The sequence below is a fragment of the Mirounga angustirostris genome, unplaced genomic scaffold (genome assembly GCF_029215605.1).
Source record: "Mirounga angustirostris isolate CCGP_5_RB_7025 unplaced genomic scaffold, mMirAng1.0.hap1 SCAF_2, whole genome shotgun sequence".
NCBI classification, from domain to species: Eukaryota; Metazoa; Chordata; class Mammalia; order Carnivora; family Phocidae; genus Mirounga; species Mirounga angustirostris.
The window spans coordinates 156,987,619-157,010,857 of NW_026991710.1; the positions used below are offsets into that span (position 1 = coordinate 156,987,619).

The window sequence follows — 23,239 nt, forward strand, 5'->3', positions numbered from 1 at the left end:
TTACTTAGTTCTCACTCTATGTCAGTCACTGTACTTGGGTGCTTTCACTACTTTACTCCATTTTTTTTATTATGTTATGTTAATCACCATACATCACATCATTAGTTTTTGATGCAGTGTTCCATGATTCATTGTTTGCATATAACACCCAGTGCTCCATGCAGAACGTGTCCTCTTTAATACCCATCACCAGGCTAACCCATCCTCCCACCACCCTCCCTTCTAGAACCCTCAGTTTGTTTTTCAGAATCCATCGTCTCACTACTTTACTTCATGTAATCAATACATGGAAGCACTGATCATCATCATAAATACTTTCCTTATATGAAATGTACCGTGTACTCTCTGTGAAGGAGTTCAAAAATGTGTAAAGTTTAGGAGCTGGGCTGCAGATAATTCACAGCATGGTGGGGGGATATAGGACATTCATTCATTCTGTAATATAGTGTACTTAGTATGTAACGGACTTTTCTAGACAGTGTGATAAAACAGTGAAGAAAGCAGACAAAACCTTCTGACCTCATGAAGTTTATATTTTGTTGGAAGAATAAAATAATAAGCAAGCTTAAGTAGGTAATGCATAGACTATATTAGATAGTGATTAATACTAAGAATGGAAAAAAAAACAAAGAAGAAAGGGATGGATAATGCCATAGTATGTATATGAGGAGACAGGGTTGAAAAATTAGATCAGGTGGCTGGGGAAAGTTTAGCTGAGAATGACATTTGAGTAAAGAGTTGAAGGAGGAAATTAGAGTTTATAGCAAAAATGATAAAACAAGGCACATAGAGTGTATTCCTCTCCTAGGCACCTTAGTATAATTTACTAATTAATCATTGTATATTTTTGCGATATGTTCAGATGGAGTTTCAGAATTTCTCTCACCATGTCACTAGGACAGACACTACCAACTGATAAGATTTAGCCCTGAAGGGAAACAGCCTATCATGGCTGGTTTCATTATATAGACCTCATGGAATATATTAGGAAAATGTTCACATAATAACAATATATCTCTACAATATGGAGTTCTAACCAAGAGCCACACCCAAAATATTTAAATGTCTTCTCTACATTGTTTGAATCTTACCTTCCACCACGATCCATCACACATTTCTCAAAATTACAGGTACACGGGTAATCATCATGCTTCATCCCAAGGTTATGCCCCAGCTGATGTGCAATTCTGCTTGCAACTACATTTAGGTCAGGCAAAAGATCCTGAGGCCAAGAAAAGATGTGCATTAGAAATTTCTATAAGATAATGCCCTCGAGGACATAGTGTTTAGAACTACTGGTTGAGGCCTGGTTTCTAGCTTCTGGTTAACTAGTACTTATTTGAGAGGCCATGAAATTTGTTACCTCCCTGTCCTGCCCTCAGTTCCTTTAATTCTATAATGAGGTTAGACAAATGACCTTTTTTTTTTTTTCACAGTTTTTACTATTTTATTTTGCCAAGGGCTGGAACAGTAAGTCTAAACTAATCCAATTGTAAAGAGAGCTCTATATTCCATGGCCTCAGGTAATGATTATCAGACCTGCCCCCACCCCACCCCCCGTCTCTTCAGTGGCTATTTGCAAAGCTAGCTAAGTATTTATTATTTGATCCTAAAAAATAATAATGATAATAAATTTAAAAAAACAACACAACAAAAATGTCTCTTCCTGATTTGTAACCCTTCAAGTTGGGAAATCGTGTGCAGTCTAACCCTGAAAGTGATTCCCATGGTGTGGTACCCACTAGAGCAATTAACTGATTACTGCTGTTCAGAAAATGTAGTCTTTGGCACAATAATAGCCACCTCCTCTCAGCGGGACACAGTCTTGTTTATTATTATTGGTTTTGACTCTTCTGAGAATCTGACAAATGACCTTTTGAGTGTCTTTAACTCTAGCATTTTGAAATTCTTTTTTGTGGCACAGTAATAGTCATCATTGTTGGATTTCTATAAACTCATTCTTACAAATAGCTAAAAATTATAAACTGTCCTACACAATACAATAAACATTATTGATTTGCCTTTTATATATGAGATATTCAAAGATGGCAAAAATAAAAAATATGTGAGTACAGTCTCACATTGCACAACAGTGGTATGTGATCATGAGGAGGAAATTTCTACTATGAAGAAAGCCAGAAGTTCAGTGATTTGAAATCCAAGGCAGAGTTGATTGTTCCCTCTGTTGGTAGCTCTATTTCATGTTTTAATCTCTATATTAAGTATAAAAAACTTAATTTCCCAAAAGGGGTGGGATATCAGGTTACTCTATAGGTAAAATTCCCCTAATTTGATTATTTCATCTTACTCATTTGAAGTTTAAAATGTGTTCTGGATGGGCAGTAATGTCGTAATTGGAGTGGTGACAGCCTATATTAGATTATATGGACTCTACTATGCAAACTTTGTGCTATTAAAATACCATAATCAAAGGCATAATCATAAAAAGAACTATGTAATAAATAGATCATGTACAAGTTTTTAATTTCAAGGTCTTTTTTTTTTAAGATTTTATTTATTCATTTGACAGAGAGAGAGAAAGAGCAAGAGAGGGAACACAAGCAGGGGAGTGGGAGAGGGAGAAGCCGGCTTCCTGCTGAGCAGGGAGAGGATGCAGAGCTCGATCCCAGGACCCTGGGATCATGACATGAGCTGAAAGGCAAATGCCCCAAGGTCTTAATAAGACTTAGATAAGACTACTTGGACAGCATCTACTAGAAGCTTAGTGACTTGGGAAAAATACCAGATAAAATAGATAGGTCAGCATTTTGAACATCTTACTCTTTCTGAAAATGAATTTCAAGGTTGTCTTGATATGATATTTTAAATGGTTTATGCACTCTATTTTCAGCACAAGAACAATTATCTTCCCTTGCTAACAGCCATCAAATTTTGTGTACTTTACCTGTCCTTATAAATAACTATATACAATATGCAAATAAGCTTTTCTAATCTCTGTATGTCGATTTGTATATGATTTTTAAAGATCTAAACAACACTGGTTTACCTTCATTGTTCATCTGTAGTTTTTATAAAACATTTATTTTCCTATTTAATAAAGGAAACATACAGTTTAATCATGACATATCTTGGTGGGAATATATGACAGAATTCAATACATGGCCTCTTTCCCTTTCTTTCTTTCTTTCTTTCTTTCTTTCTTTCTTTCTTTCTTTCTTTCTTTCTTTCTCTTTTTCTTTCTTTCTTTCTCTTTTTCTTTCTTTCTTTCTTTCCTTTCTAGGCTCCACCCCCAGAGCAGAGCCCAACATGGGGCTTGAACTCATAACCCTGAGATCAAGACCTGAGCTGAGATCAAGAGTTGAATGCTGAACCAACTGAGCCACCCAGGTGCCCCTGGTCCCTTTCAATAGGACACAGAAAATTTATAAAAATTAAATTCAAACTTTGTGATTAAGTTACATAACAAATAAAACACAGCCTACCTTAACAACACTGGAGGAATAATAAGGCCGGCATATGCCCTCTGAATAAGAAGTTCCTTGTGCATGTGTATAGAGCCACTTCCCACTATAAACAAGATGCAAATACACTCTTCAGTCTGAGGCAGTGGTTTAATTAACACAAAGATTGAATTGCAGTGAATACTCACAATGCTAGTGACTTTGCACATAAAAGTGTCTTTTTTTGTGGAGTTCTAGAATTGAGGATGATCTTAGTTTTTTATTAAGCTCATTTAAAATTTGTGTTATATTAGAGGTATTGAAAAAATCAGTATGATCTAAACTTGAAATCCTAAAAAAAGTACTTTCAAAAAAATAATGTGAGAGTCTAATTTTACATGGCTTACTCTACACTCAGCTTTGGATAAACCACTTAAAAGACCAAAACTTAAGTTAAAAAGTGTTTGGAGGGAAAAATACAACATAAGTAAATAGACTCAATATCATGATTAATTAATTAGCTATAGTTGAAAATTTTTAGAAAATTTTAATCAACCATAGAAACTCATAGAGGATTAGATAACTATAATCAAACATTTAAAAGAGTTGTCGTGTGAACTATTCTTGGATTACCTAAAAAGACAGATGTAGACGTGTATATGAAGGAAATCCAGACTTGACATGTTCTCAAGAACATTTAGAGTTGGACCACTTTAAAGAGCAATCATGAGCTTGATGGGGTCTTGGGATATAGATGAGTTCAATGGGGTGGAGTCCAGAGCCAGGGATTAAGAGAATTCTTGAGATGTCTTCCGTGCAAAATGGTGGTTTATTAAAGCACAGGGACAGGACCCGTGGGCAGAAAGTTCTGCTGCCCGGGGGTTGTGAGCGGTAACTAATTATATACTATGGGGTTGGGGGAGGTAAGGAAAAAAGGAGATTTCTCAAAGAACTTTCATATGCTAAAGAAGACTCACAAGATACTGGAGGTCTTGCCATTGTCAAGTTAAGGTTGCTTACCCCACTAGTAAGGCATTAACATTAAGATAGTTGGGAACTTCCTTGAGGAACATTACACTCTGCCCACTTCAATTATCTGTCAATGGGCTGCAGGTTGTAAGGGCATTTAATTGTATCTACATTTCCTTCTGGAAGTTAGGTTATTGATGGATAGGAATACTTTGTTCTTGTAGATTGCTAAGACATTTGTAAACTGAGGGAGACTCATGTCTTGTAGGATTGTGATCTCTATAAGTTAACTATTTGTTTTCCCTTCAGGGCAGCCAGGAATGCCTGAGGAATGTCACATATATCCCACGGGGAGATTGTGGGGTGTTAGCTTCTGCTCTGTCCTCAGTTTCCCTTCTTTCTGTTGCCTCATCAAGCTGGAAGACCACACTTGGAATATATTAAGAAGATTCAAATATGAGAAAGGTGGTCAGGCTACATGACCCCTTTCAGTCTTTAACTTTTTTAATCAAGAAGACATGCTCTCCCTAATGTGAATTGTGCAAGACTGTTGAATCACAGACCTGTACATCTGAAACAAGTAATACATAATATTATATATTATATATAATATAATATTATATATAACATAATACATTATATGTTAAAAAAAGAAGAAGAAGATAGCAGGAGGGAAAGAACGAAGGGCGGGAATCGGAGGGGGAGATGAAACATGAGAGATGATATATATATGATGGGTATGAAGGAGGTCACGTTCTGCTCGGAGCACTGGGTGTTATATGCAAACAATGAATCATGGAAGACTATATCAAAACCTAATGATGTAAGGTATGGTGATTAACATAACATAATAATGAAAAAAAAGAATTTTTTTATAATTATGTTATAAATATAATTATATTTATATATAAATTACATATATTATATTAAAAATATTTTCTATATATTATATATTAAATATATACAAATATATATTTAAATATATTAATTATGTAATAACATATATATGTAAATTATAAATATAATTAATAATTTAATATATATTTAATATAAATAATAATATATATAATATATATTAAAATTATAAATATAATTTATATTATATATTATATATTTATATATTTATATATAATTTATAATATATATAAATTTATAATTTTTATATATTATTATATGTAAAATTATTTTATATCATTTTATATTATTATATATTTATATATATTTTATATGTAATATATTTTATATATTATATATTTTATATTAATATATAATTTATGTTAAATATAAATTTATTATTTTTATGTATTATATGTAAAATTATTTTTGATATCATTATATTATTATATATATTTATATATAATTTATGTTATCTATAAATTTATAATTTTTATGTATTATTATATGTAAAATTATTATTTTCTATCATTATATTATATTATTATATATATTTATATATATTTTTATATGTTATATATTTTATATTAATATATAACTTATGTTATATATAAATTTATTATTTTATGTATTATATGTAAAATTATTTTTATATCATTATATTATTATATATAATATACACATAATATATATAAAAAATATATAATGTATATATTTTACATATTTTATCTTAATATATAGTTTATGTTATATAGAAATTTATAATTCTAATGTATTATTTATTTAAAATTACTATTTCTATATCATTATATTATATTATTATATATAAAATATATAATATATATAAAATATATATAATATATATTTCACATATTATATATTTATAATTTATGTTATATATACATTTATAATTTTTATGTATTATATGTAAAATTATTTTTATATCATTATATTCTATTATTATATATAATTTATATATTATATATAAATATATTTATATTATATATATTATATATATTTTATATATTTTATATTATATATAATTTATTTTATATATAAATTTATAATTTTTATGTATTATTACATGTAAAATTATTATTTTTATATCATTATATGATTATATATATAAATATATATAAAATATATATAGTATATATATGATATAAATATAAATTATATATATTTTATATAATATATATATTTTACATATTTTATCTTTATATATAGTTTATGTTATATATAAATTTATAATTTTTATGTATTATTTATGTAAAATTATTATTATATCATTATATTATATTATTATATATAATATTTATATAATATATATATATTTTATATATAATATATATTTTACATATTTTATATTTATATATAATTTGTTATATATAAATTTATAATTTTTATGTATTATTATATGTAAAATTATTATTTTTATATTATATTGTATTATATACAACATATATACATATTTTTATATTTATATATATTTTATATATGTTATATACAGTATTATATATATTAATATAAATTATATAAATTTATATATTATATGTAATATATATTATATATTTATATATGTTATATATTTCATATTTATATATAATTTATGTAATATATAAATTTATAATTTTATGTGTTATTATATGTAAATTATTATTTTTATATCATATATTATTATATATAAATATATATTTATTTTATATGTAATATATTTCATATATTATAAATATATATTTATATATAATTTATGTTAAATACAAATTTATTACTTTATGTATTATTATATGTAAAATTGTTTTTATATCATTATATTATATATAACTATATATATTTATATATAATTTATGTTATCTATAAATTTCTAATTTTTGTGTATTATTATATGTAAAATTATTATTTTTATATTATTATATTATATTATATATATTTTTATATGTTATATATTTTATATTTATATATAATTTATGTTATATATAAATTTATTGTTTTTATGTATTAAATGTAAAACTATTTTTATATCATTATATTAATTTATATATAATATATATTATATATAAAATATATATAATATATATAAAATATATATTTATTATATATATTTTATATTTATATATAATTTATGCTATATATAAATTTATTATTTTTATGTAATATATGGAAAATTATTATTTTTATATCATTAAATTATTATATATAAATATATATAAAATATATATATATAATATATATAAAATATAGGGGCTTCTGGGTGGCTCAGTCGGTTAAGCTACTGCCTTCGGCACAGGTCACGATCCCAGGGTCCTGGGATCGAGTCCCACATCGGGCTCCTTGCTCAGCAGGGAGCCTGTTTCTCCCTCTCTATCCCTTTGCTTGTGCTCTCTGTCAAATAAATAAAATCTTTAAGAAATATATATATAATATATATATATTTTATATATATATTATATATTTTTTACATATTTTATATTTATATATAATTTATTTTATATATAAATTTATAATTTTTATGTATTATTACATGTAAAATTATTATTTTTATATCATTATATTATATTATTATATAATATATATAAAAATATATTATATATTATATATAATTATATATATAAATATTATATATTATATATATATTTATATATATTATGTTATATATTAATATAAATTATATAAATTTATATATTATATATTATATATATATTTTATATATTTTATATATGTTATATATTTTATATTTATATATAGTTTATGTTATATATAAATTTATAATTTTTATGTATTATATATAAATTTTCTATTTTTATATCATTTTATTATTATATGTATATAATAATATACATATTTTACATATTTTATATTTATATATAATTTATGTTATAAATTTATAATTTTTATGTATTACTATATGTAAAATATTTTTTTGTCATTATATTATTATGTATATATTTTATATATTAGATATATATAATATATATTATATATATTTTTATATATATATAATTTATTTTATTTATAAATTTATAATTTTTATGCATTATTATATGTAAAATTATTATTTTTATACCAGTATAAAATATATATATAATATATATCAAATATAGGGGCGCCTGGGTGGCTCAGTCAGTTAAGCTGCTGCATTCGGCCCAGGTCACGATCCCAGGGTCCTGGGATCGAGTCCCACATTGGGTCCTTGCTCAGCAGGGAGCCTGCTTCTCCCTCTCTCTCCCTCTGCTTGTGCTCTGTCAAATATATATATTTGCTCTGTGTATATATACACATAAAATATATATAATATGTTATATATATAATATATTTTACATATTGTATATTTACATATAATTTATGTTATATATAAATTTATTATTTTTATATATCATATATAAAATATTTTTATATTATTATATTATTAATATATACAACATATAAATATAAATATATTTATTCATTACATATTAATAATTATATTATATTATATTATATAAATATATATTATGTTATATATATTATTATATAAAATTATAAAAATTATATTAAAATATATTATATTGTATTATTATATTATTATATAAAATATTATATATAAAATTATATATTATTATATTTAAAATTATATATAATTTGTATATATATTTATATATACTATATTTATATAAATTTATAATTTATATATTTATATATAATTATATACATTATATAAATATATATTCAATATATATATATTCAATATATATTTTTGAATATAAATATATATTCAATATATATTTAATATATATTGAAATATATTTATACATAGAAATAGGTATAATTATAAATAAATAAATATTTATTATAAATTATTATAAATATTTCTTTCTTTACTATTGATATGCCCTACATTTTTGTCTCAGTGTTTGCCTAGTATCTTGGAGGAATTTAGAATTTTGGTCTTCCTAGACTCTGGAGATCTTGGACAAATACCACTTATGGAGATGCAACCTCAGAGCAAGCACAATCTGGATTCTGAATTTGCTCATGGTTACTTGAAAACAAAAATCACAACATGAAAACGCCATATAGATTGTCTTACTACTTCTAGTGCTATGTGAATATAGATGAGAAGACATACAAAAACTGAACACATAAGAAGTCCCAAATATGATGTCCAATTAGATATTTAGGAGCACTTTTCTCATTTCCTTATTTGCAGACATAACTATTGTTGTGAGAAACTACTGCTCAGAATAAGGGACATTCATGAAAGTAAAAAGTTTTTCGCTTATAGCCGTGTAATATTTCTAGACTAATTTATTAAGTATTTTAAAATATATGTCCAAGGTATAGGCAAAGAGGCTAATCTTGTGCACAATGAAGGTTATGGTGATATTTTACTTTAACCTCTATAATTTTGGTGCATACTAGTGCATGAATATCTGAGTCCAAGTCAGGTACAACTATCCCCCGGAGATAACTGTGGGCCATCCCAGTTATGAAAATCAGAAATGATATTACTTTAGAGATGTGGTTCACTCTCATCAATCTGCCAAAGAGCTGGACCCAATCTCCATCTATAGGCTTTGGAAGGTTCACAGTTCCTAGTTCAAACTGAAAGAACATTTAGATAATGCTAGGAAGCACATTTGTAGGATGTGTTTGCAGACCTTAAGAAACACTGCTATTATAGGAAGATGAAGTAGGTAAAGTGGGTACGATTGTTACATAGTAGCCTTAAGGGCACCAGAAAAACTGCTAAAAGACTCCATTGCTCCAAAGTTGTGCTTTCATACTTTAATTAGGATAACAGAACTATGATTAACACAAGGTTAAAGTCAGTTCAGCTCCACAATTATTTATCATTTCCTAATAGGCTGAGTAGTGTGGTAGTTATTTTGAATTACAAAAATGATAAAAAATCACTCCACTTTCTTAGGAATGACCTAATATTGTAGATAAATCCAAACCTTTATTTACTTAGGAATATTAAAGCTACGGCGGATTAGTTATCCACCATAATGAATAGTAGAGGAGATGCTCTTGAAGTGCTATTCATTGGATAGAGATACTTCATTGAGGGAAAATTTCCAGAGAATGAGGTGCTTTCCCAGAAAGGTGGGTTTTGGGGAGTTTTGGAATGGCATAGCATGTAAGAATTAAGGGAGTTAGGGCTGGATGCTGATAAGTAAATTGATTCTAAAAGTACATTACTTATCTAATGACATTTTCAGCCATGACCAGAAATGTAAATATATCATATGTCTGCTTTCTAGTATCAATCACTATTAGAAAGAGAGATTATTAAAAATTTCATTTCAAAATTTTATGTATAGCTAGACATACATTTTGTCACTGTGTACTATGCAAAAGTCAGCTGTTTTAAAAAGTATTTTGTTGCTGTTCATTTGTTTTGTTTTGTTTTCTTTTTTATAGTCCACCTAAAATATGCAGGAAAATAGAGCACTTACATACCTGAGTAATAGAACATGATCAAAATTATTCCTTTTTTTCAGGATTATTTCTTGCCAAGTTGAAAAACGCAGTAAGGTATTTTCTATATTTGAATCTATGTCTATTTTATCTCCATTTGTCCACATTTCAAGGCCAACCAATGTCACATGAATGTCCAAGGTTTTATAAATCTGTCAAAGGAGAAATAAATTTTCATAGAGTCAAGTTACAGAAGGATCCTTCATCATTACTATATTCCTCTACAATAAAAAAAAAAAGTAATTCTAACATGTGAGGTACATAAACAAAAAATGTAGGCCTTATTTTACAAATGGCTATATTGAAACAGAATGTAGTGTAAATTGCCCAGAATACTGGGTGAATTGCCATGACCAACAAAAAGCTTAACTGAAATAAAAGATCTGATTACCTTTGGATATGATAAACCTTACAGACACTGGGCTCAAGATGTGTCTAGCATAAAAAAGTTAGTAAAGCTCTGAGATTATAGCTGACCTGAAGATTTGAATTTACTAATAGTGGCACATAGAGGGATGAATCTTCTTTCTTTATTTCTCTATTTAAGTCATTAGTTGGTTCTATGGCAGAATAGAATGTTGATACTGGTTTTCAAAAACCAAAAACCAGCTTAGCTGCCATATTTTGTTTGATTTTTTGGAACTACTTTGTTGTCTGAGAAATCTTTTTGGAGATAGCTCAAAACCAATAGCTATAGCTAATAAGCCTTTTTACCTCATTCCCATTTGCTTTTGTAAACACTAAGTTGGTAGATACTTTGATGCCAGCACAAAAGAAGACAGAGTTGAAGCAAATATTATATGAGGATTTTTGAAACAAAAAAATGTTATATAAATTTTATATTTCATAACAGCCAGTACAAAGTGGGTTGAAAGAAAGAATGAAGAACGATGAACACTGAATTAATGATGAGGTCACTCACACAATATTAGTAGAGGATGCAATCAGTTATTAAGAAGTGTGATACATCATGGCTATAATAACATTGTGTTAATTTTCTACTTTTCTTAACCTGCATAATATGAATATATTGAATTTCATGTGTCAATGAAATAACCCAACAAAGCCATTTCATAAGCCTGAGAACTAAGCTTCCTTTAAACAATCATGAAGTTAGACTTTTAGTCAAATCATGATCTCAAATCCATACTGGAGCCTGTAATGTCCATTCCTTTTGACCCTGACCTTATTGTGGAATAAACCTTGAGTCAGGTCCCACAGAACAAGAATTTTTTTTTTTAACCTGGTCTCATTGGAGTCTCTACAGTTCCTGGGTAGGCTTTAGGTCCATAAAACTGGAGAAAGTACAAAATGGAAACAACAGTTACCATTTGTCATCCTACTAAGGCACTCTCTTCTAGTGAGAACACACCCTATAAAATAAAACCATGCTGCATCTACGGAATGCTTGGATGGGTTTGGATATACATATTTGGGAGATTGTGAAGAGTCAATTCACTCTTCATAGTAGAGAAAAAAACTTTGAAATTTCTGAGATAAAGGGGTAAAGGCATGAAAATAAATGAGAGAGGATGCAGTAAAATAATGAGTATGGGCACTGTGAAGGATAAAGGATCAGTATGACTTCCCAATCTAAACTGAAAATCTTTAGTAAAAGTTCAGTAATATGCACCAGTTTTGTATTTATGTTTATTTGGCGATCGAACCCAAAGAGAAAGACTGAGTCTTATATTTGTATCAGTGTTAGGGTAGTGATAAAGACAATTGCAAAGGGGCGCCTGGGTGGCTCATTTGTTAGGCGTCTGCCTTCGGCTCAGGTCATGATCCCAGGGTCCTGGGATCGAGCCCCGCATCGGGCTCCCTGCTCCGTGGGAAGGCTGCTTCTCCCTCTCCCATTCCCCCTGCTTGTGTTCCCTCTCTCACTGTGTCTCTCTCTGTCAAATAAATAAATAAATAAATAAATAAATAAATAAATAAATAAAAAGACAATTGCAAAATATAAGAAACAGGACAAGAGGAGCTTGAGCTGAGAGGTAGAGGAGCGGAGCAGATCACCCTCAGAGCAAGGCCAGTACCAGGCATGAGCCCTTCCATGCTACACACAGGCAGGGGGATTAATTCCACACAAAGCCAAGAGTAGCTCCTGGCCTTTTCTTACTGAAGACTGGGAAATTGGGAGTAGCCCAGGCAAGAGAACTGAGACATAGCCCCACCCACTGTGGGGAGAGTCTTCTGGTTCCATCTGACCAGAAGATCTAGTGACATTCCTGAAAGCTGTGTGAACCAATGGTGGCTTGAGCCAAGAGATGGGTGGATAGAGTTGATTACTCTCAGAAAAAAGCCAATTGAGTTTTGAGTTTGTGTTATGCTATTTTACTTTCACAAAAGACCTACATTAAAATGTTTTCACTGAACAAAAGAAATCTGAAGAGGATTTTTGCTTTTATGAGAAAGGGCAAAAAGCAAAAATAATGCTCAGTGTTTGTTTTGCGGTGAGCCATTATAGAGGCAGCACCCACCTCAGGTAGGTGGCACTGCCAAGCTCTTTCTCCAGGGACCACACTCAGAATCTCAGCATCAGGCCACCATAGCTTTGAAGTGTGTCTGTGGGCATCGGTGCTTTATCTCAATTTATTTTGTGCATTGATTAGCAAGATGTGTCCTAAGGTACCAGAAAAGCCTAAGAGAAGTTGTTTTTTTAGCTCAGAAACATTCCCATATAAATTAATAGTAATTGCTTCTTAGCTTTATGCTATTTTGGCCTATGAAAGATTTAACAGGAATACTCTACTCTCAGATAGTGGGAGAAACCTATACCAGGTGTAAAGGCTTCCTGAGCTACACACAGGCAGGAGGACTAATTTTTAGCCAAGGCTGAGGGTAGCTTCTGGCACCTTCTAACCGGAGAGCCTGTTCGGGAAATTGAGAGTTGCCTGGAGTAGCCAACCAGGCAAGGGAGATGAGCTATACCCTACCCACAGTGAAGAGTGCCTTTTTGTCCCATCTGACTGAAGGTTGGTAAGACACCTGAAAGCTGTGCAGCCCAGAAAACTCAAGAAAGGCACAAGAGAAAAGCAGACATAGCCCACAGTCTGCAGAGCGAAGCCAGTGGTGTTGTTTGGCTGATGACCTTGGGGGGCAGTTCAGCTTAAATCAAGACAACAAAGATATATTCCAGTTTTAGAGCTGCTTCTCCCACTGCATGAGGGCAGGGAGTCTAATTCATAATCCTGCTCATCACTGAATATAGTCTTCAGTCTGTCTAGTCTTCAGTCTGTGTAACCGGGCAGCCTAACCAGAGCACATGGGAAGCTGTGTAGCCCAATTAACAGTGTTATATACAAATGACACTTGGACAGAGAGCACAGCCCTTGACTTCCTCTGTAGAACAAAACTGGTGTCGTTGTCTGATCAGGGAACTCCATGGATATTACGGCCTGCTTTGGGCCCCCAAACAATGAGCTGTATAGTCACATGGCCTTGTCCAGGGAAGCTAATTTATAGTCCCATCTATTATTGAATATAATACCCAGTCCCAAACATCTAGTAAGCCTGACCAAAAAATTCAGGCAACTGAGGAGTCCATCCTGCATCCTCACTTAGCAGGGGAACCAAGCCTGCATCTCCATCCTCAGAGCTCAAACAGTTATCTCACCCAAAAATAGACCTGCATCTCCATCCTCAGAGCTCAAACAGTTGTCTCATCCAAAAATAGACCATAGTAGCAAGCCCAATCTTCCCAAAGACATTATCTGCAAACACACACAGAAACCCAACTGAACTGACTGGTAAAGAACTGTCTCTGCCAAAGAAAATCTATACATCTGGAAGAGACTCCCTGTTATCTGAATGTGCAGTACCAATGTAAGGAATCAAAGATCATGAAAAATTAGGTAAATCTGACTCCACCAAAAGAAACTGATAAAGCTCCAATAACTGACCATAAAGAAACAGAGATCTATAAACTGTCAGGGACACAATTTGAATACTCCTCTAAGGAAGTTTAGTGGACTACAAGAAAACACAGACAGACAACTAAATAAAATTAGGAAAATAATGCATGAACAAAATGAAAAGTTTGACCCATGTGGAAGAAAGAATTAGACAGTAGACATTACCCAGTGAGAGGAGCAAAATGAAAAAAAGTGAAAAAGAGTGAAGAAAACCTACTGGAATTATGAGACACAATATAAAGATTCCATGAGAATTCTAGAAGGAGAAGAGAAAAAGAAAGGGATAGAAAGTATATTTAAAACAATAATGGCTGAAAACTTCCTGAACCTGGGGAGAGAAATAGACATCTAGATCCATGAAGCCTGAAAGACAAATAGATTAAACCAAATAGGGCTACATTAAGATACATTATAATTAAATCATCAAAAGTCAAAGATGAAAGAATTTTAACAGCAGCAGAGAAAAGAGAGGCATTACATATAAGGGAGCTCCCATATGACTATGGACAGATGTCTCAACAGAAACTTTTAAGGCAAAGAGATAATGTAATATCAAAGAAACTGTCAACCAAGAATACAATGGCTGGTAAAGGTGTCCTTCAGAAATGAAGGAGAGATAAAGACTTTCTTGAACAACCAAAAGCTGAGGAAGGGAGTTCATTACCACCAGACCTGCCTTAGAAGAAATGCTGAAGGGAGTTCTTTGAGTAGAAGTAAAAAATGCTCATTAACATCATAAAAAACACAAAATGATAACATAAATCTCACTTCTAATGGTAAATATATAGTCATCATTAGATTCTGCAATTTGGTAATGGCAGTGTATAACTCACAACTCTAGTTTAAAAGTCAAAAAAATGAACATAGCAAAAAAACCCATAAATACAATATGTATAATGTTATTAGTTACAAAATATTAAAAAATATAAATTGAAACAGCAATAATGTAAAAGGTAAGGAGGATAAAAAGGGAAAGTGTAAAGTATATGAATTCTATTAAAGTTAAATTGTTATCAGTTTAAATTAGGATCTGATAAGTTTGATATTTTATGTAAAACTCATGATAATCTCAAGGGAAAATTTTCTGGTAATTAGACGAAAGAATACAATAAAGAAGCCAAAGCATACCAATACCAAAGACACCAAAACACAAAAAAGAACAGTAGGATAAGAAATGGGGAACAATAGATCTGTAAAATAACCAGAAAACAATTCACAAAATGGCAATAGTATGTCTTTACTTATCGATAATTACTTTAAATATGGACAAATTAAATTCTCCAATCAAAAGACATAGGGTGGCTGAAGGGATTAAAAAAGCAAAATCCAACAATATACAACATACAAAAGACACGTTAGCCCTAAAGACACACATAGACTGAAAGTGAAGGGATGGAAAAAGACATTTCAAGCAAATGATAACCGCTCCCAAAAACAAAGGTAATTATACATATATCAAAGTAGATTTTAAACTAAAAATGTTAAAAAGAGACAAAGGCCATTACATAATGATAAAAGAGTCAACACATCAAGAAGACATAACTGTAAATATTTATGTGCCCAATATTGGAAAACCTAAATATACAAAGCAAAAACTAAGAGAACTGAAAGGAAAAATTTTTTAAAAATTTAATTCTCCACAATGGACAATGGATAGATCATCCAGACAGAGAATCAATAAGTAAACAGTGCATTTGAACAATACCCTAGTCCTAATGGACCTAACAGATGTATACAGAACATTCTATCCAATAATAGCAGAATACATATTCTTATATGTACATAGAATATTTTTTTAGAGTAGGCCATATGTTAGGTTTTAAAACAAGTCTAAGCAAATTCAAAAATCATGAAAAATCATACCAAGTATCTTTTCTGAAAATAATGTCATGGAACTAGAAACCAATAACAAGAGGAAAACTGGAAAATTCATGAACACATGGAAACTAAACAACACTCTCCTGAATAATCAATGGATCAAAGAAGAAATTAAAGGGGAAGTAAAAGACCTTAAGACAAATGAAAATGGAAACATTTTGGGATGAAGAACTTATGAGATGCAGCAAAAACAGTTCTAAGAGAAAAGAAAGTTCATTACGATAATTGCCTACGTTAAGAAGTAAGAAAGATCCTAGATGAACAACCTAACTCTATACCTTGAGGAACTATATAAACAACAACAACAACAACAGAGCTCAAACTTAGCCAATGAAAGGAAATAATAAAGATTATAGGAGAAATACATGAAGTAGAGAACAGAAAAACATTGGAAAAGATTAACCAAACTAAGAGTTGGTTCTTTAAAAAGATGAAGAAAATGGACACACCCTAGCTAAGACCAAGGAAAAAAATAAAGGACTAAAATCAACAAAATTATAAATGAAAAAAGAGGCATTACAATGGATACCACAGAAATTTAAAGGATAAGAGCCTGCTATGAACAACTATATGACAAAACCTGGATGCCTAGAAGAAATGCAAAAATTCTTGGAACTAAACTACTTACCAAGATCAAATCAAGTAGAAACTCTGAATAGACCAATTACTAGTAAGGAGATCGAATCAGTGATCAACAATATCCTCAATATCCTAATGAAGAAAAGTCCAGGACCAGATAGCTTTACTGGTGAATTATACCAAACATTTAAAGAATTAATATCAATCATTCTCAAACTTTTCCAAAAAACTCAAAGAGGAGGAAACACTCCCAAACTCATTTTACAAGGCCAGCATTACCCTGATACCAAAGCCAGAAAATGATATTATTAGAAAAGAATACTGCAGGCTAATACCCTTGATGAGTATAAATGAAAAATTCTCCATAAAATACTACCAAACTGATTTCAGCAGCAGGTTAAAAGAATCATTCACATGATCATGTGCAATTTATCCTTGGGATGTGAGGATCATCCAGCATAAGCAAACCAATGAATGTGACATATTACATTAATAGAATGAAAGCAATGAATCATAAGAATTGTATCTCAAATTGACAAAATTCATTTCATTTGTTATAAAAAAAACCTCTTAACAAATTAGGCATAGAAAGAACATATCTCAACATAATCAAGGCCAGTTATGACAAATCCACAGCTAACATCATGGTGAAAGGTTGAAAGCTTTTCCTCTAAGATTAAGAACAGGGGCATCCAACTCTTGATTTTGGCTCAGGTCATGATCTCAGGGTTGAGATCAAGCCCTGTGTTGGGCTCTGCACTGGGCATGGAGCCTGCTTAAGATTCTCTTCCTCTCTCTCTGCCCACTTCCCAGCTTGCATGCATTCAATCTCTCTCTCAAAAAAAAAAAAAAAAAAGAACATGAATGTCCACTGTTACCACCCCTCCCTATTCCACATAGTACTGGAAGTCCTAGCTAGAACAATCAGACACGAAAAAGAAATTAAAGGTATCAGAATTGGTAAGGAACCAGTAAAATTGCCTCTATTTTCAGTCATGATTTTAAATATAGAAAATCCTAAAGACAAGCAACAATTGTTAGATCTAATCAATGAATTCAGTAAAGTCACAGGATATAAAATTAACATGCAAACATGCATTTCTGTACAATAACAAAGACATTTTTGGAAAAGAAATAAAGAGATTCATCCCATATACATGAACGTCAAAAACAATAAAATTTTAGGAATAAATTTAACTAAGGAGGTGAAAGATACCTATGCTAAAAATGATAAGTTGATAAGAGAAATCAAAGAAGACATAAATAAATGCAAAGCTGTCCTGTGTTCATAGATTGGAAGAATTAATATTGTTAAAATATCAATACTACTGAAAGCCATTTATTTTATATTTTTGAAAGCCATTTATATATTCAATGCAATCTTTATCAAGATTCCAATGATATTTTTTACAGAAGTAGAAAAAGCACTCCTAAAGTTTATATGGAACCACAAAACACCTCAAATAGTCAAAGAAATCCTGATAAAGACAAACAAAGCAGGAGCATCACACTTACTGATCTTAAGTTATACTATAAATCTAAAGTCATCAAAACAGTATGGTACTGGCATATAAACAGACAAATAGTCCAATGGAACAGAATCCAGAGCCCAGAAATAAACCCAAGCATATACAGTCAACTAATATTTTTTAAAGATTCACTTACTTATTTTAGAGAGAGAGAGTGTGTGTGAGTGGGGAGAGGGGAGAAGGATAGGGGAAGTAGACTCCCCGCTGAGTGTGGAGCCCCATGTGGGGCTCAATCCCATGACCCTGAAATCATGACCTGAACTGAAGCCAAGAGTCGGAAGCTCAACTGATTGAGCCACCCAGGTGTCCCTTACAGTCAACTAATATTTGACAAGGAAGTCAAGAATACTTAATAGAAAGCACAGTCTCTTCAATAAATGGCACTGTGTCAATTGTGTATTCACAATACACAATTACTAACTTATACTATTCACAAAAATTAACTCAAAATGGACTAAAGACTTAAATTGAGTTTTACTATGAAAATCCTAGAAGAAAACATAGAAGTAAAGCTCCTTGACATGGGCCTTGGTAATGATTGTTTGGATATGATGCCTAAAGCACAAGCAATAAAATAAGAAGTGGGACTGCATCAAACTAAAAAGCTTCTGCACAGCAAAAGAAACCAGTAAAAAAGTGAAAAGACAACTTATGGAATGGGAAAATATATTTACAAGCCATATATCTGACAAGGGGTTGATATCTGGCACACATAAACAACTCATTAACTCAAAAAAACAAATATCTAATTCAAAAATGGGCAAAGTAAGTGAATAGACATTTCTTCAAAAAAGATACATGAAAGGCCAACAAGTGCATGAAAAGATTTTCAACATCACTAGTCATTAAGATAATGTGAATTAAAATCACAATGAGATATCGTCTCATGCTTGTTAGAATGGCCATCATAAAAAAGAGAAGAGACAGGGGCGCCTGGGTGGCTCAGTCATTAAGCGTCTGCCTTTGGCTCAGGTCATGATCCCAGGGTCCTGGGATCGAGCCCCGCATCGGGCTCCCTGCTCAGAGGAAAGCCTGCTTCTCTCTCTCCCACTCCCCCTGCTTGTGTTCCCTCTCTCGCTATCTCTCTCTGTCAAATAAAAAAATAAAAAAAAAATCTAAAAAAAAAAAAAAAAAAAAACAAGAGACAACAAATACCGTTATGGATGTAGAGAAAAGTGAACGCTTGTGCACTGTTGGTGGGATTGTAAATTGGTATAGCCACTATGGAAAACAGTACGGAAGATCATCAAAAATTTAAAAAATAACTATTATATGATCCAGCAATTCCACTTCTGGGAACATATCAAAGGAAACAAAAGCACTAATTCAAAAAGATATATGCACTCCTATGTTTATATAAGCATTATTATATAATCAAAACATGAAAACAGTCTAGGTGTCCATCAATGGATGAATGGAAGACGTTGTAGTAGATACATCAGTGGAATATTATTCGGCCATAAAAAATCAAGGATATCCTACCATTTTTGATAATATAGATTACCCTAGAGGGTATTACACTAAGTGAAATAGGCAGAGAAAGACAAACAGTATATGATCTCACTTACATATGGAATTTTTAAAAAACAAAACAAAAAAATTCATAGGAAAAGTTATTAGACTTGTGGTTACCACAGGTGGTGTGTAGAGAGAGGGGGAAATTGGAGGAAAGTGGTGAAAAGGTACAAACTTCCAGGGATAAGATAAATAAGTACTAGAGAGTACAACATGATGACTACAGCTAACACTGCTGTATGACGGATAGGAACGTTTTTAAAAGAGTGGATACCTAGAGTTCCCATCACAAGAATTTTTTTTTCCCTTATTCTTTTGGGTTTTTCTTTTCATTGTATCTATTTGAGAAGATAGATGTTAGCTGAACCTACTGTGGTAATCATTTCACAATTTATGTAACTCAAACCATTATGCTGTATGCCATATACTATACAGCAGTGTATGTCCGTTATTTCTCAATAAAACTGGAAAAAAATGCCTAAAAACCTTGATAGGAGAAAAGAGGGTTACAAAACCTGAAAGAATTATTGGAAAAATAGGATTAGACCCAAGTCATGAATAAACTTACAAAAACCCTTATCAATCAATCAATAAAAAGAAACAGGAGAAAACGGAGATAACTATGAGATAGAACCATTCCACTCCACATTGTTCCTACCTTTTAGAATAATATGGGGAGGATTTTTAATTTCCATAGACATAGATTTAAAGTTCAGAGAAATTTTACTTCTGGCTAAGATGTATAAAGTTGGAAAGAATGTTGTTTCTACCCTGACAAAAAGAAAAAGCAGAGAATCTACAAAGTCATATATCAGACCATTAGTTGAGGTAAACAGGGCAAATAGTAGCCTGAAATCTAAGGAAAGATTTCCTCCTGTGGGGAGAGATGGTACTAGAGCATCTCCCAGTGGCAGAGCATGATAAAAAGAGATGCTGAGCACCATATAAGACATAAGAAGAATTCACAAGACATTTGTAAGGAATTGCTAAAGGGTAAGTGTGGGATAAAATGAGCATATAGGACCTTCTGAAAGACACAGACATAAGGAATTTCACACCTACTCTCAGAATCTTCTCCATGAGCCTCCTCTGGATGTGTATTAAACCATGGAGGGCAGGGGCGCCTGGGTGGCTCAGTCGGTTAAGCGACTGCCTTCGGCTCAGGTCATGATCCCAGGGTCCTGGGATCGAGCCCCACATCGGGCTCCCTGCTCAGTGGGAAGCCTGCTTCTCCCTCTCCCTCTCCCCCTGCTTGTGTTCCTGCTCTCGCTGTCTCTGTCTCTGTCAAATAAATAAATAAATAAAATCTTTAAAAAAAAACCATGGAGGGCAGAGTGGGAGACTAGAGAGACCCTCCCTTTGTGGTATAGGCCTGAAGGACAGGAAAAACTGTTGCTTTGGGAACATCTTTAAACCTACCAGACTCTTATTCTCCAGAGACACAAAGGCACTAAGCTTCTGCCAATATTTTTTTTCTGTTCTAATCTCATTATTACTTCTTTCCTTGTGCTAACTGTGGGCTTAGTTTGTTCTTCTTTTTGTAGTTCCTTAAGGTATAACTTTAGTTGTTTATTTGCTATTTTCTTTTTAATTGATGTATGTATGCATTTACAACTACAAACTTTCCTCCTGGAGCTGCTTTTGCTGCATCTCATAAGTTTTGATATGTTTTGTTTCCATTTTTGTTAGTATCAAGATTTTATTTTGATTTTACCTTTCATTTATTCTTTGATCCATTTATTGTTCAGGAATGTGTTCTTTAATTTCCACATATTTATAAATTTTCCAGTAATCTTGCTGTCATTGTACTTGATATAATTTCCATCTTTTTGAATTTGTTGAGGTTTGCTTTGTGGCCTGCTATATAATATACTATGAAATATTCCATCTGCTCTTGAGAAGAAATGGTGTATTCTGTTGCTCTTGGATGGAATATCCTGTATATACCTGTTGGCTTCATTTGGTCTATACTGTTGTTCAAAACCACTGTTTATTGGTTATCTGTCTGGATGACATATCAATTGTTGAGTGGGCCATTTTTTTTATGTTCCCAGAACTCAAGTGAAAACTGATTATTGCTGAAAGAAAGGGAAAGAAAAGAAAAAAAAAAAAAAAAACCTTCTGCCCCTGGAGGAGAGGCAGGAAGCTGTCCTAAGGTCAGAGCATTCAATGTCTCCTACCAATGAAGGAAGAACACAGTGAGAATAATCTACCCAAAGACCCATGGATGACAGAGCTTTCCTGAGGCAGGATAGATCAGGGCAACAAAACACTCTGGGTCCCATAACTAGGCTAGCAATCACTGAGTAACAAATAAGAACAGATTACTATTGAAGAAGAGATAAGAATGTGAGTGGAGACATTGATCATTGGCCTTTGATAAAGGCCTGAAGTTGAGGGTGAAGCAGAAACAAGCTCTCCAACAATGCTAGGTTATAGAACAGTGATTTTAAATGCATTAGTGGATTTGATTTATGCAATAATATGAATATTCTTTATACAGTGCTTTATAAATTTTGTGATTAGTAACCAATCTTTGAAACCTCCTTAAATATTAAATGTCATTTACTTAGAAAACCAAAGCCTCAGTGCTGTGGTTCATTTATTGCTGTGAATTTTTCATGGATTTTGGCTAATTAATACACATGGTGAATTTTTGTATTTTGGGCTGTCTCAATATTGAGATTACCACAAAATCCAACAGCTATCTATCTTAAAAGGTTTCTTCTATTTTGCACTTTTAGCTTGATTCAAACTGTATTAGATCTTACCATGTTGACAAAATTGACCATTCCCCAAATTCTGTTCCTCAGTTTAGTGTGAGGATGATTATTCCTTTGATACTGGAAATAAAACATCAGATCAACATTCATTAATAATAGGAGATGAATAAAAACTCAACAAAATACTTCACTCACTATGAGATATTTCCAAGGATGGCGGGGACTTATTGGCATTCTTTCTGGCCAGCTAACAATCTGGGCAAATTATACAGAATTATATTTTTGATATCAAATAACTAGATATAGCAGTTTCTAATGACATGCTTCAGCTTAGCACTACTTTAAGGTTTTCTTCATAACCTTATTCCCTTTTCACA

General features: G+C 31.4%; 1 protein-coding gene across 1 annotated transcript in view; it reads right to left on the reverse strand.

The window, feature by feature from the left end:
- ADAM7 (ADAM metallopeptidase domain 7) overlaps nucleotides 1-23,239 on the reverse strand; it is a 156,817-nt gene that overhangs the window by 90,902 nt on the left and 42,676 nt on the right. Inside the window, exons 8-11 of the mRNA XM_045879544.1 lie at nucleotides 22,911-22,982; nucleotides 10,707-10,876; nucleotides 3,444-3,528; nucleotides 1,092-1,222 (exon numbers count right to left, since the gene is read on the reverse strand). Coding sequence (XP_045735500.1) covers nucleotides 1,092-1,222; nucleotides 3,444-3,528; nucleotides 10,707-10,876; nucleotides 22,911-22,982 — 458 coding nt within the window. The remainder of the gene's footprint in view (nucleotides 1-1,091; nucleotides 1,223-3,443; nucleotides 3,529-10,706; nucleotides 10,877-22,910; nucleotides 22,983-23,239) is intronic.